Below are 16,410 nucleotides of genomic sequence, written 5' to 3' on the forward strand. Positions count from 1 at the left end.
CCCAAACGACACCTTCCTTTTAGTGTTTCTTCTCTGAATCTACATTGACCGTCGAGTAATTGTCAACTGAGTAGTAGTCCAGAATTGGTAAAATGGCTCATCAAAGGTGCCTAAATTAGAGATCCATTCCCGCAATAAAGAAAAAAAATATAATCAATAGTCAAACAATGTTATTTCAATGCAGATTATTGCTTTAAATGTTCACTGATTCACTAAATCTGTAAACTGGTGTGTAGTGGTCCAATATCAATGGAAATAGTTGGGTACCGAAGTATTTGACATGGATGATGGTAGTGGACAGAAGCATTTGTGTTGCTGTGAGCAGTTTCTCAGTTTGGCCCTGCTGGAGCTTTATTGTGGTTGAACAGAAGGAGAGATGTTCCTCGTGTGTTAGAGCTGCTATAGAGGGCCTTTGAACGGATTCCCAGAGAGCTGCTGTCGGATGGACGGCTTTGATCCTGCCACGTCCCCGAGCTTTCGCCATACCACCTGAACACAAGGGGACGAAGTCAAAAAACAGCTGTGCCACTTATACATGCTGTATGCCAGTGCAAAACCTGCATCTTACAGGCTGTTATCATTTTCAACACACTGCTTTTTATGTAAACTAGGCTTATATATACTTAAGATTGAATCAATTCATTCTGTATGTTCTATAATATTTTGTCCCATTTAAAATAAATCATTTTAGAAGTAAATTTTAGACATCACAATGTTATAATGTACAGTGAAAGATGGATGATTTTGAGATTTGAATTTAAAGATAACATTTAGCAAGTGTTAAAGTCAGATTTACTACATAGGCCAATTAAGTGTGAGACCACAATCCTATAAAAGCACTGATGGGAGTTGAACCCACTGACAGTGTGCAAATGAAAGACCAATGCAATCTACCAAGAACAGTGCAACTATCTCAGCCATGCCAAGCACAAAATGGTTTATGCTGTTTTTGGGAATTAAATAATGATGCACATTCCAGTAAACTGACTAGTGCAAACTTTACTAAGTCACGCTGCATGATATATTTAAATACTCTCCTCCCATGCATTTTGCATTTGAAAGGGAAACTTCATGTGCAACAAGTGCATATGCAATATGGTCAGCCACAAAAATAAATGTCCATGCCTTTTCATAGCTAATTTTTTTCTAATTCTTTAGGAAATCCTAGAAAAAATAATGTAGTGCATCCCAATTCTAATTTATTTACATTGTCCCTTTTTCACATAAAGTCTGCTATTTGTTTGGCGTATTTAGCATCATGTCACAATCACCCATAGAATGTAAGGGGAAAACTCTTATTCACAATGGTGTTGAACAGGCCAGGAGTATCCAGGTGAGAAGGACAAAGGTGTTATTATGCTCCGAGCTGGATTTCTTCATTCCCACATTCCACTGAGGGGCCCAACAAACAGATTAAACTATCATGAGCTCTGTGTACCAACCTGTCCATTCACTGACACTTCTTCCCAAGGGGAAGCTTAACACTGGAAATGAAGTGTGATATTGTAAAGCATTTCTATCTGCCTTAGCAAAGGGTCGACTGAATGAATAGACGTCACATTTTTGGATCGTACTCTATATGTTTTAGCAAGCCTGAGAGACCTATCACAAAAATCCAGAAAACACTCACATTGCACATCTCTCGCACTATGGCTTTCTCTTTTTCATTCAGGTCCTTTTCACTTTCTTCTGGAAGCTGCTTGGCCAGATTATCATGGACCTCCAGAACCTGTTAATATATGGTCAAGAGCATTTTTTAAAACCAGCATTCAAGCATTTTCGCCAGTTTTCTAATGTTCTAGTAAATCCAATCTGTTATCATATAAAGCAATTGTGTCTCTTCTTCAGAAGACTTATATTAAAGTGCTTGATTCATATGCATTACTTTTACAATGCTTTTTATTAACTTTATGAAGCCTGAATTTTTGTTAGGCAGTCTTTCAAAAATGATGGGAGAATATATATATATATATACAGGGAGTACATTTAACATAAAAGTGGTTGAATGCCATTGCATTAGATATCAATATATCAAAGTTGTATACTGTAGATACAAATATAACTTTGAGAGCTTCTTTAATTTTTGAAGTTATTATATTAATGATATAATTACTAAGTGCTAACATGGTGATTTTTTGTGAATTTATGAATTAATTTCCTGATTTCATAATTCAGATTTCATTAGTTGACACAGGAGTCCTAGCAGAGAAACCACAGATGTAGTTCATCACAGTCAGTGACTATGAACATATTTCATAACATCTGACCAGAATATGTTCAAATGCTTCATTTTGAACAATATATCTACCGTTTTATCAATTGAAACCTGTTTTGAATAAACAACTTCTATATAGCTATCTTTAAATAAATGCTATATGGTTTGATAATGCGTGAGAAATGAGTGTACCTTCATGGCATGAACCACAGCTTCAGGTTTCTGTACAGATGAGACAAACCCGGTGGAAGGAGACGACTCACTGGTCTGTAGCCTTCCAGTCCCCTGGAGAAGAGAACACACAGGGGGTCAGTTTAATCCTGGCACACATCCTGGTTAAAGCACCATGGTACACCCCATTTTTTGGGGTCAGTAAGATTTTTTTCTGAAAGAAACTTATACTTTTATTCAGCAAGGATGAATTCAGTTGATCAAAAGTGACAATGAAGATTTTTATATTGATACAAATATATTGATACATTTTTTGTGTCTCACTGATTTAATTGCTGGTTTGCTGAAAAGTTATAATTTCTCACGCCTCTCCCTGTAACCACTTTTCAAACCAAACCTCCGCCTTGTAAAGGTGAGGGCGCGAGGTTAAAAACAGAAAAACATCCTGCTGGAAAACATCATCTTAAACTACTGAAACATGGTAACTGGTTTATAGCTGGTCATTAGTGGGTCCAGTTTAGTTTAAATGGTTGACCAGCGGAAGTACAGAGAGGTAAACATAACCAACAGTTTTGCAGAATTTGATGATTCCCCATTCATGTACATAAAAGCCAAGAAGAATGCAGATTGAACTGCTTTTAAAAAGCAACTACCTGTACCAGAGAACTAGCTGAGCTGGTATAGATCATTGTGGACCAAAAAACACACCAGCTACAGCACATCTCCATTATCATCATGCAGTCCTGTTCTCATTGGTGATTAATTGAATAATTCATCATCGTTAATTATCTGTCTCAACAAAGAGATATGAGGATCATTTATAATGAAAACCACATCCCATTTAAAACATCCATCTTAGCTCAGCATCGCACACAGCAGCCCAGACAGCTGTAGAGGACAAAATCCCTGGTTGTGTTTAATCATTCATAGTGCATGAGGAGAGCCGGACATGATCCGCATACATTCATACTGATGATGACTACAAATCACTCCATTTAAAAAACACTAGTGTGTTTTGCTGTGTGCCGATGATCTAATAAGCATCTAAATATACACCTCTATATCTTTCATAACAGAGCCTATCAATCAAAGCTTCTGGAAGGAGCTCTCCATAATTTAAGATGGTTCCCATAGAAACACAGTGCAGAAACCTTCTTTGAAATGGTTGAAGAAAGTCATCCTCACTCTATTTATTGTCAATTCATAGACAGCAAAACTGCAGTGGAATACACTTTGCATGCTTCTAAAACATGTTATGTACGTTTCAATGTTGACGTCATCATGAAAATTTAAAATGAGAGTCAGTTGTTTTTGATTCTGATAATGAAGGCGGAATGAAAGAGCTGTCTGTTAATTGTTTTATGTACCTGATTAATCATTGGCTAATTTAACACAAAAAACAATGCTGTGCAATGGGAATGTATGATGCCTTTGTTCAGTCCACACACTGCTTAGAAGTGACACCAAAAATCTATAAAACATGAAAGGTCAAATGGAATAAAAAGGAGCTTGAACTGTTTCTCAGAGGAGATGCTGAGTTTGAATTTAGAGAAATTCAATTCAAGCTCTGCATTAATGCTGTGAAGACTTTCAGCTGACAATGGCAAGATTGTTTCAAGCAAGCATGCAACATGAAACCGACAGGGGCGAGACTTCCTGTGCACAGGCTGAAGGCTACATGTTCAAAGGCGCATTTGCTTTTCCATTTACTCATTCATCGTATTTTCAGTAGACCTGGTAATTTTTCAGGGGAAAATGAAAGGGAAAAGTTTTCAAAGATAAGTGCCTCCAGTTCTATACAGGAAAAGCCTATAGCAATGTACGCCAGATTAAAGATCTGACGCACCAAGGATTTTTCCCAAATTGTTGCTGAATAGTGCCAAACTGATTAGACTGAGGGGCCATATACATACACAAACTTTTCCACCAAAAACTGGAAACTTTTTATGCGTTTTGCCTATCCGTTTACACAACAACAGCGTTTTGGGGACTGAAGACGTTATAAAAACGTTTAAATATTTTTACAAACGGGTTTCAAAGTGCACGTTTTTGAAAACTGCACCGTTGTCGTTTCTGTGTGAACACTCAATATGGGAATCTTTGAAAAAGGTGACATCATGCGTTCATTGTATGTGTTAGGTATGTGGACATGAGCAGTTCGTGTCGATTTTAAAGGCAAGCGTGAACAAACATACACAACAATGGCGGAGTACATGGTACTGTTGTTGCTGCTCAAGAGTTTGCTAATGATTCTTCAACAAAGTGTGGGTTTACTTCACCAATAGACGCATCACAAACAACATATAATCGTCACTTCCCTACAGGTACTGTTTACTAACAAGGTGACAGCGCCAACTACTGGCCTGGCATACGTGATACAGCGTATTTGGTCATTTTTGTGGATATGTGTAAATGCAAATCGTTTTGAAAACACTGTCATGTATTCGTGAAACTTTTTAAAAATGCAAGGGAAAACGTTTAAGTTTTTGACTACATCGTTGTTGTGTAAACGTAGCCTTAGTAGCCAGTCGCTCAGGGCATGTTCTTTTATTCTATCTTTGCTACTTTTTTTTTTTTTGACATTATACTATCCATTTAAAAAAACATTTATTATGAATGGTAAAACAAATTTACAATTTGTTTAAAATTCAAACCAATTTATTTAAAGCAAAACCTAAACTATGGATTTGTTGGAGTTCATTCTCTCTCATTTTAAATGTGTGCACTTTGCGAACATTTTTCTCATATGAAGTTAATTGAATTATTTAGGACTGCGTCGCTTTGGAATATTAGTTGCAGCACATTTCAGATGATTACAAATACTGAACAAATGAACATGCTAAAATATGCTTGGATTGATTTGTATGTACAGTGACTTAAAGAGGATCGCTCACATTCAGTAGGGCCTCCTGTCTCTGGGGGAGTGAAGACAGCTGTGATTCGGAGTGGTAGAGGGTCATGCCCTTCCGCAGGGCTCGCAGGTCTCCCAGATTACACTGCCAAGAGGGAAAGAGAGACATTATGACTCAGTGCATATTAAATATCCCATTGAACTAAACATACTTAACTGTTCTCAGAGGAAACAGAAGTGGCAAGAAAAAAGGGTGTGAATTTTTTTTTTTTTTTTTTTTTTTTTTTAAATCTGGAGATCACAACCAGTATGAGAAAAGAGGAGAAATGACTCAGATATTGGGAATATCTGCTTTAAAGGGATAGTTCACCCTAAAAATGATAGCTCTGTCATTTACTTACCTTTAAATTGTTCCAAACCTATGTGTGTTTTTCTCAGTTGAGGGTAGCCATTGACTTCCATAGTATTTTAAGGAAGTCAATAGCTACTGTCAGCTGTTTGGTTACCAACTTACAGGTTTGGAACAAGTGGAGGGTGAGCAAATTATGACAGAATTTCCATTTCGGTGTGAACACTCCCTTAAATTAAGAGAGAGAGAAAAAAGTAGTTTATTTACTCCACTGTTGAAAAAAACAAAAAACAAACGCATATGCTTGTTAGATATGTTTTGAAGCATAGCAGCTGGTTTGAACTTGTCATGTGCTAGTCCTTAGCTGGAGATGTGCTGATCCTAAGCAAGTCCTACGCAACTAGCTCCTGCTCAAGACCAGTTCAAACCAGCTTCTATGCTTCAAAACATACCTAACCAGCATATGCTGTTTTTTTCAACAGGGTCTTGACTAACTCTTGGCTAGCTAGACTAGCATAAAAAAATGTTATTGAAACAGATTTGGAGATTTTGGTCTTTTCTCACTCAAGCAGAGCTGTGTGTCTATTACCTACATGCAAAATAACTACATGGGGCTGTTTCTAAGATGGCTACAGTCCATAGAAAGTAAGCTGGAATCTCTTCATGCTGCTATAATAGAGAAACCCACAGGCTCCAGCTGGCATCATCTCTAATCACCAGTGATCCTTATGACATTTTCAATGTCTTGCTTTCATGTTCCCTGTATGCATGTGATCACTATAAGAAAGACCTATAAATAACTCTGTCGCTCTCTTTTAGCAGAGAAACTGTGTTTAAGGAGGCTGCAAGAAAGAAGTGAATTTCACATCTGCCTGCAACTTAAACATACTATATCACCCACTAGCCATCTAGTGGGTGATTCTGTTTCATTCTGTTCGAGTGGCGCCGATACAGGATGGCTGCCTCCGTGACGTGCTCTGCAGTTGTTTTTGTGTTTTTGTTAGTTTGTCCTGTCTTTAGTTATATTCCTGCAATCAGTTTCACCAGGGACGAATTGCTGGATATTCGGCAACACACATCTCCCGATATTTCACCGGTTTTCGACTATTCTGATGTTTTGCTAGACATTCTTGTCGGCGGAGCGGCTGCGCTGATCAAACGCTTCAAGAGGACGCGCAGGCGGGGGAAGCGAGCGGGAGCGCTCGTGAGACTCAGAAAACGCGGATTTCGAACGCCGTTGCCTAGCATCCATCTGGCAAATCTCCGCTCTCTTCCCAACAAAACGGACGAACTGCTTCTGCTCTCTCGGACAAATAAAGATTTCTCTCACTCTGCTGCTCTGTGTTTCACGGAAACTTGGCTGAATGACACCATACCGGACAGCGCGCTCCATCTGCCGGACTTTCAGCTGTTTAGAGCGGATCGCGACGCAGAATCAACGGGGAAATCGCGCGGCGGCGGGACATGCTTTTACATCAATGAACGGTGGTGTACAGATGTAACTGTGTTAAAGAAGACGTGCTGCTCAAATCTCGAAACGCTCTTCATTAACTGCAAGCCGTTCTATTCGCCGCGGGAGTTTCACTCGCTCATTCTGGTTAGTGTTTACATCCCTCCTCAAGCGCACGTGAGCTCAGCTTTACAGAAACTCGCTGAGCACATCACAGAGATAGAACAACAACACCCAGACTCTGTTTTAACCATTCTTGGGGACTTTAATAAAGCCAATCTCTCCCGTGAACTGCCAAAATACAGACAGCATGTTACTTGTCCCACAAGAGACAGTAATATATTGGATCACTGTTACACAACAATAAAGGATGCATTTCACTCTGTTCCACGAGCAGCTTTGGGACGTTCTGATCACCTTCTGGTTCATCTTATACCGTCCTACAGGCAGAAACTAAAATCAGCTAAACCTGTATTATGGACTGTAAAAAGATGGACTAATGAAGCAGAGCAGGATTTACAATCTTGTTTTGACCTCACTGATTGGAGTGTTTTTGAAGCTGCTGCCACTGATCTGGACAAACTCACAGAGACCGTAACATCATATATCAGTTTCTGTGAGGATATGTGTATTCCTACCAAGACTCAACTAAATTACAACAATGACAAACCATGGTTCACTGCAAAACTCAGACAGCTCCGTCAGGCCAAAGAAGATGCTTACAGGAAGGGGGACAATGTCTTGTATAAACAGGCTAAATACACACTGGAAAAGGAGATCAGAGTGGCAAAGAGGAATTATTCTGAAAAAATAAGGACTCAGTTCACTTCGAACGACTCAGCATCAGTGTGGAAAAGTCTAAAGAAGATCACCAATTACAAGACACCACCCCCCAGCACTGTGAAAAATCAACGACTGGCAGACGATCTGAACGAGTTTTACTGCAGGTTTGAAAGAACACCCATCACCTGCCCTGAACACCTCTCCACACAACCGTTCACACCAATAACAACTCCTGCAACCAACCCTGAATGCCTTTCCAAACAAACGTTCACACCATTCACAGCTCCTGCAACCAACCCTGAATGCCTCTCCACACAACCGTTCACACCATTCACAGCTCCTGCAACCCATCCTGATCACCTCTCCAATCAACCGCTCTCACCATTCACAACTCCTGCAACCAACCCTGAATGCCTCTCCAAACAACCGTTCACACCATTAACAGCTCCTGCAACCCATCCTGAACACCTCTCCAATCAAGCGCTCTCACCATTCACACCTCCTGCATCCCCCCTCTCCCCCACACCTGCAATACAGATCAGCGAGGATGCGGTGCGCCAGGTCTTCAGGAAGCAGAAAAGGAAAAAAGCACCAGGCCCAGATTGTGTTACACCAGCCTGTCTGAAATCCTGTGCTGACCAGCTGGCCCCCATCTTCACAAAGATCTTCAACAGATCGCTGGAACTGTGCGAAGTCCCTTCATGCTTCAAACGCTCCACCATCATCCCCATCCCAAAGAAACCCAAAATTACAGGACTAAATGACTACAGGCCTGTGGCTTTAACATCCGTAGTCATGAAGTCATTTGAAAAACTGGTGCTGGCTCACCTGAAGGACATCACTGGACCCTTGCTGGATCCTCTTCAGTTTGCCTACAGAGCAAACAGGTCTGTGGACGATGCAGTAAACATTGGACTGCATTATGTTCTGCAACACCTAGACAGACCGGGGACCTATGTGAGGATCCTGTTTGTGGACTTCAGCTCGGCTTTTAACACGATCATGCCAAACCTCCTCATGCCCAAACTAACTCAGCTCTCCGTGCCCACCTCCGCCTGTCAGTGGATCAACAGCTTCCTGACAGACAGGCAGCAGCTAGTGGAGTCATTCAGGTTCCTGGGCACCACTTTCTCTCAGGACCTGAAGTGGGACATTCACATTGAATCCATTGTGAAAAAGGCCCAGCAGAGGTTGTACTTCCTTCGCCAGCTGAGGAAGTTTAACCTGCCACAGGATCTGCTGAAACAGTTCTACTCCACCATCATCGAATCCATCCTCTGCACTTCAGTAACTGTCTGGTTCAGCTCAGCTTCTAAATCTGACCTCAGAAGACTACAGAGGGTAGTCCGGACTGCTGAGTGAATCATCTGTACAACCCTCCCATCTATTCAAGAACTGTACTTATCCAGAGTGAGCAAAAGGGCTGTTAAAATCACTCTGGACCCCTCACATCCAGCACACTCCCTCTTTGAACTGTTGCCATCTGGTCGACGCTACAGAGCACTGAGCACCAGAACGACCAGACACAGGGACAGTTTCTTCCCTCAGGCAATCCATCTTATGAACAGCTGATACACACTGAACACACTACACTTTATATTTATATACACATACACTTAATTTATCTAACACACATACTTAGTATACACTTACATTTTGCACATAATATACATGTACATACATAACTGCATTTTTGTAATATACCTGCCTACAATTGTCAATTTGTATATTGTCATTCCTTTTCTACTTATTTGTATTTTTTGTATTTTTATATTCTTTTATTATGCGTTTTATGTTCTGTCGCTGTCATTCTGTTGTACTGCGGAGCTTCTGTCACGAAAACAAATTCCTCGTATGTGTAAACATACCTGGCAATAAAGCTCATTCTGATTCTGATTCTATGGTATTTAGGACACCTTGAACCAGGACTGATGTACTTGTGTAGACAAGTTATACTTTTGTTTGTATGCACTTTCTGTATATTTTGATGATGAACACACACACACCCACACACATTTTATATTAATTTTACTTAATATTAGGGCTGGTAATCTAATGCGTTAATTCGATTAATTAATTATGGAGAAAAATAACGCATTAAAATTAACGCATTTAACGCACTTGCCCTGCCCCAGACCTATGTTGATCATCTGCCATTTCATACAGTCGATTGATGACTACTATGAGGCAGAGCAACAACTTACTGAGATGGAGCCTAGAGAATATCCCTAAAATTCAAGATATTACTGTTTGAAATTTTGTCTCATATTTACATCACATAGTTAAGAAACATTACACGAGAAGTAGGCTAAGTACAATATCACATGAGTGCAAATGTGATCCTCATCTTATACAACAGTTCATTAAGAAGTTAATATTGTGTTATTTTAGACACAATTATGTCTGTTCTGCTCAATATATGCCATATATATATATATATATATATATATATATATATATATATATATATATATATATGCAAAAAAATTGTTTTGCAAAAGAAAATAAAGTTTTACAAACAAAAATTTAAGTATTGAGGAAAATAATTTTGCTTTTTGCAAACAAACATAAAGAATGGCAAAACTTGAATGAAACCACGCGAAAGCAATGATTTTGCAATACATATTTTATATGCTCATATCTATAAATTTATTTGCAACGCTGCTTTTATTTTGCGTGTCAGTCTAGTTTGAGCTTGTGATGCCGTTTTCCCTTCGCGCTTCTTTTTTCGGCACGTCTCTCTTTGTGGCACTGCTTTGACGTGGGGGCGGAGTCAAGGGACGGGGGCGAGTACAAAATGCCTCCCTGGAGTCATCGGCCCGAGACGCTGCTCACTGATCTGGGTCCTGTCATGATGAGCAGAGGCTTGCGAGTGGATAGTTTCTTTTTATTCAGTAGCATTAAAACATGCATGTTTTCGTTTTATTAACTATATTTACAAATGTATATGTGTATTAGCAGTGTTGGCTCAAGTTAAAGAAGTTGTTACCATGAACATCTGCTGTTTATTTCTCTCGATGTGCACACTTTTATGGTATTAAAATGTGTATCGTTTCATTTGGTTAACTGCATGCGTATTAACTGTTTGTTTAAAATCATTTAACTTGTGATGGGGACGCCAGCGCACAGAAGCGTCTTTGTTCACATTAGTTCAGAGTTACTGCTAGTTTTAACGATGCTTTTGGAAAACGCAGCCCTGAAGAGCTTACCAGTCCTACTTAATATCAGAGGTGGGTAGTAACGAGTTACATTTACTTCGTTACATTTACTTGAGTAATTTTTTGGGGTAACGAATACTTTTCGGAGTATATTTAAAGATGGGTACTTTATACTCTTACTTGAGTAAATTTTTGGGGAAAAATCTGTACTTTTACTTCGTTACTGTGGGCGACGCTCCTCTCGTTACTTTATCTTAATGCAATAAATGTTAGGTGCTTCAGTTTATTCCAAACGCGCCGTCTACTTTTCTCTGGGCAATGAGCGATGCCCATTCGCGAATGATTCATTCTTTTGAGTCAATTCTGTTCAAAGGCTTGATCAAACCAATTGGCAAATGAGTAAATTGGTTCATGAATCAGTTTGAATGAGTCGTTCAGTTCCCTGCTGCACGCGCTGAGCGTCTGAAGTGGTTCACTCGGAGTTGTAACGTTTAAGAACAGAAAGAGCGTTGAAAACGTGGCTGGAACTGCACTGAATTGAAATCTGCAAAGGTTATTATTTGCTAGCGATGGAGATCCTTATTAGACGAACACCGCGTGTGCTGTCTACTGTTTAACAGGTAATAACTTGGGCTACATTCGATTACAGTACACGATACCACTGTGACATTAGTTTGTTGTACGTGTGTGGCTTATAACAGAGGGGAGTCAAGTTGAATGCAGCTTCCAAAAGAAAAAAAATAGCCGATTAAGATTTTATTAATTTTAATACAATCACACTGGTGCAAGTACGTTCAGCAAGTCATATAATCAGCTGCTAAATTCAGATCTGTGATCGCTTGCTGGCGCTGAGCCAGAGATAGATGCGTTTATACAGCGCTGCGCATTATAACAAATCACACATGATTCTTTTGAGATTATTAAAGCATTGGCCAATCAGAGGGGTTCAGATGAGTCATCGCTAAAATGCCGGTGCTTCCTTCACTCGCTCACTGACTGAATACCTCTTTCTGGCGAATTCTCATTTTTTATCCGATACTCTTTTACTCTTACTCAAGTAACTATTCAAGACTAGTACTTTTACTTTTACTTGAGTAAATATTTCTAGAAGTACTTTTACTTTTACTTGAGTACAGTTTTTGGGTACTCTACCCACCTCTGCTTAATATATATCAGTGTTGGAGGGACAAAAATCATTTAGTTGCATGATATGCTTTAGTTGCAGTTATTATTGTATTTTAACACCCATTATTTTACAAACATAATTTGCAGACCTCCAAGTGCAATGACTCAACCAGGGGCCCAGAGCCCACTAGAGGACCTCAGCAAATTTTCAAGGGGGCCACAGGATAACTTTAAATAAGTATTTTAATAAAAAAAATATATGATTAAAATAATCAAACTCTGATCAATATTAAAATTTCAAAAAAAAAATTGAACAGTTCTTCTGCAACAATTCTGACAGAGAAGGTTTTTTCTTTTTCTGAGAAAGACAAAGGATATAAAAACCAGAGGGACCAGATGTGGTCCAGAAGTTTTCCAGAAGTCAAAAGTTCTTCTATCATACTAGGAATGAATATGATCATGCTGTCACTCAACAATAGAATAGTCAGGTCACTACACTTTCAGCCAAAAACTGGAAACTTTTTATGCGTTTTGCCTGTTAGTTTACAAGACAACAGCATTTCGGGGACTGAAAATGCATATTTTCCAAAACGGGTTTCAAAGTGCACGATTGTGAAAACACCACCGTTATTGTTTCCGTGTAAACACCCAAAATGGGAATCTTTGAAAACGGTGACGTCATGCGCATGCGTAGTAGTATGTAGACATGCAAAGTACATGTACATTTTAAAGGCAAGCGGTAACAAACATACACAACAATGGCGGAGTACATGGTACTGTTGCTGAGTTTGCTAACGCTTCTTCGGCTAAGTGTGGATTTACTTCACAAATATTACAACCAATAGATAACAGTCACTTCCCTAAAGGTACTGTTTACTAACAAGGTGACAGCGCCAACTACTGGCCTGGCATACGTAATACAGCATTTTTGGCCATTTTCGCAGAAATGTGTAAGCGTGAAATTTAAGCGTTTTAAGAAATGTTGTTATTTATACATTTAATATTTTAAAAACGCAAGGGAAAAACTTTACCATTTTTGACTACATTGTAAACATAGCCATAGAGGGAAAGAGAGAGAGAGAGAGAGAGAGAGAAATTTAAATGTATTAGTAATCTTCTTCCAGGTCATTACCCAGTAATTTTACAGACATTTCTGTTAACCCTAAAACACTACGCAATTAAGTGCGACAATCAGAAAAACAGGTAAAACACCTGTAAAAACAAGCTATAAAAGCTGTCACTAGGATGGTATCTTTTCAAAATAAACTAATATGTACCATTTCGGTACTAATATGTACTTTTAAGGTACTAATACCCTTAGGGGATTCTGGGACTCTGAAAAGTTACCGCTCCAGTGACAGCTTTTGTACCTTTTTTTCTGTATGATGTGTATGAGTGTATGATGTACCCTTATTATAAGGTTTATTTATGACCGTCTAGTCAACTCATCACTCAGACAACCCAAAATCTAATTAGCTTTGAAAATATGCACAACCTTACTTTGCTGGAAAGTCAAATATGGTTTTAAGCAATTTAACTGGATTTAAACAAGACACACACAGAGACGTGCATTCTCTTAGAGAAGATATGGGATGATGCCCAAGATAGATAAGTGGGCATTTATAAAAAATTTAAAGATGTTCACATTCATCTTTACATCCATCAGTCTGTCAGACATGAAAAATTGACACTGCACTCACTACCTGTGGTGCTTGAATAAATGATAAGATCGGAAAGACGTTCAACACAGAGGGACAAGAATATGAGCTCAAGCGCCAGAAGCCCCGAGCACATTCCAGCATGTTAGCACAAGTGCTTAGCCTAGCATGCCATTGTACACACCAGCTTTTGAATTCACAAAGAATGTGAATGTAAAGATAAGAAACAAGCAAGAAGAGAGCTAGGAGGACATAGAGGTCCACCACCACTGAGAAAAAATGTGGTAAAATTACCTTCATGGACAGCTTTGATAAGCTATAACGGCTACAGGGCTGGAGAACACAAAAGACATTTCATAAACCAATTAAACAAATACAAGTATGTTCATATAGTTTTTTCACAAGGGCTATCAAAACCAGATTAACTACACAGATAATAATGTTTGGACTTAATATGCATGGTTTTGCAGGACATTCCACATTAAATTGTCATCTCATGTCACCAGATGGAAATACAATCCTTTCAATTGTCTTCATTTTGTGAAATATAACAGATATAAAATAACTCAGATTTTATTCGTCTGAAAGAAGAAAGTCAGTGAACCAAGGGGTACATTTTCGGTGAACTATCCCTTTAATAAAATTATTTTGTTGATTTCTAATGCAAAACGTTAGCCTATTATTGGGCTGCGTGAAAATCAGTGTTGGTTCGATTTAGAAGCTAACCTTCATTTTCAATTTCAAAGACTGCCAATCACAATGAAAGCCATTGGCAAAATAATTAAGGCAAAGCAAATACTGAAAAGTGACATGACATTCAGTTAAGTATGGTGACCCATACTCAGAATTCATGCTCTGCATTTAACCCATCCAAAGTGCACACACACACACAGCAGTGAACACACACACACACACACACACACACACACAAACACCATGAACACACACAAACCCGGAGCAGTGGGCAGCCATTTATGCTGCGGCGCCCGGGGAGCAGTTGGGGGTTCGGTGCCTTCCTCAAGGGCACCTCAGTCGCGGTACTGAAGGTGGAGAGAGAGAGCTGTACATTCACTGCCCCACCTACAATTCCCGCCGGCCCAAGACTTGAACTCACAACCTTTTGGGTTATAAGTCCAACTCTCTAACCATTAGGCCAAGACTTTCTGAACTGTTTCATGAAAACAAACCTTTCATTCTCAGGGTCATGTGGGTTTAAAGTAAGTTGCCAACCAAAGCGTCATTTATCAAAACATCTGAAATGCTTTTAGGAATAGCTTAGCGTAGGTATCCTGGGAAATCACGAGTTCAGCTCAGTCCATGTGCGCTCAGGACAGCGTTCTCTGAAGGATTGAGCTCTCGTCTGAATTAATCATGCTTCAAGTGAATTCACTTATTCTCAGAGGACTGCAGAGATGAGACGCAAACCGTTTTCTCTTATTTGACCAGAGGGAGAACGTAACTCTCTTGCATTTTAATCATAGCTTTACAAAGTGCTTTCCATCTTGGGGCTAAAATGCTTTCAGACGTTCCATGCACTTCCACATGTTCCACATGTTCAGAGAAAGAGACTTAAATATACATGGCTTGAAAAGGCACAACAATTTAAGTGTACCGCCGTTTAGTACACCCACATCCACTGCAAGACAGAGAGGGGCTGGTAATGAAAACTTAATGAGAAGGATATATGATTAAAAGAGAATTATTGCAGATTCAAAGACTCTTTCAAGCCTGTGGCCATGCCAAGATTCTCGGCTTTGTTTCTATGAATACTGTGGTGAATGCTACCTACAAAGGCCTTCATATGAACTGCTTTGTGTTTTCATTTTCACTAGAGACTGATAGAATAAATCACCCAAAAATGAAAATTCAGTCATCACTTATGCACCACAATGTCTTTCAGACCTTCTTTCTTCCAAGGAACACAAGGTGAAATGCTAAAGAATGTTCTGGCTGCTCTTTTGCATGATGGAAGTGAAAGGGGACCTGAAATGTCAAAAACTGTCAATATGATTTGTTCAGTTTATTTCAAGCTTTAATGAATCAACAACACAGCCATGATGGAGGTCACGTTTTTGTTCTGATGTCACTGAGGTCAAGCCTGAGATATAATGGATGTGGACAAAGCACATCAGAGAACATGTTTTAGAATAATGACGTCCCTTTTATTCAAACCAAAAATAAATTAGAGAATAAAATGTATATGCATATTTTTTATATTTCTGAAAGAAGTCTCTCATTCTCACCAAGGTTGCGTTTATTTGTTTAAAAATGCAGTAACACGGTTACAAAAAAATATTGTACAAGTAATATTGTCATAATATTATAACAATTTAAATATATTTTATTCCTGTAATGGCAACGCTGACTTTTTAGCTAATTCTGAAAAGGGTCATTTGATCCTTCAGAAATGCTAATTTGATGCTCAGTTATTTGTTTATAAGAAGAAAAAAAACAACAACAGTGATTCATTGATCTCTTTACTTTCACTTTTGATCAATATAGTACTGCTAAATGAAAATATTAATTATCTTTTTGTACCTTAAACTTTTGAATGGTACTGCATTTTCACAAAAATATTACGCAACTGTTTTCAATATCGAAAATTATAAAATAATAATATAAAATAAGATAAAAAATAATAACTAATGTT

At 38.8% G+C, this 16,410-nt stretch overlaps 1 protein-coding gene across 2 annotated transcripts in view; it reads right to left on the reverse strand.

Moving 5' to 3' along the window:
* The window catches only part of LOC132092743 (coiled-coil domain-containing protein 85C-B-like), a 40,044-nt gene continuing 23,634 nt past the window's right edge, over nucleotides 1-16,410 (reverse strand). The window contains exons 3-7 of one of the 2 annotated variants that reach the window (XM_059499119.1): nucleotides 14,055-14,093; nucleotides 5,281-5,382; nucleotides 2,408-2,500; nucleotides 1,631-1,729; nucleotides 1-489 (exon numbers count right to left, since the gene is read on the reverse strand). In XM_059499119.1, the coding sequence (XP_059355102.1) occupies nucleotides 400-489; nucleotides 1,631-1,729; nucleotides 2,408-2,500; nucleotides 5,281-5,382; nucleotides 14,055-14,093 (423 nt within the window). In that variant the 3' untranslated portion in view covers nucleotides 1-399. The remainder of the gene's footprint in view (nucleotides 490-1,630; nucleotides 1,730-2,407; nucleotides 2,501-5,280; nucleotides 5,383-14,054; nucleotides 14,094-16,410) is intronic. The other variant, XM_059499120.1, reaches the window with a different exon arrangement.

The sequence above is a fragment of the Carassius carassius genome, chromosome 18, assembly GCF_963082965.1.
Source record: "Carassius carassius chromosome 18, fCarCar2.1, whole genome shotgun sequence".
In the NCBI taxonomy this organism is placed as follows: domain Eukaryota; kingdom Metazoa; phylum Chordata; class Actinopteri; order Cypriniformes; family Cyprinidae; genus Carassius; species Carassius carassius.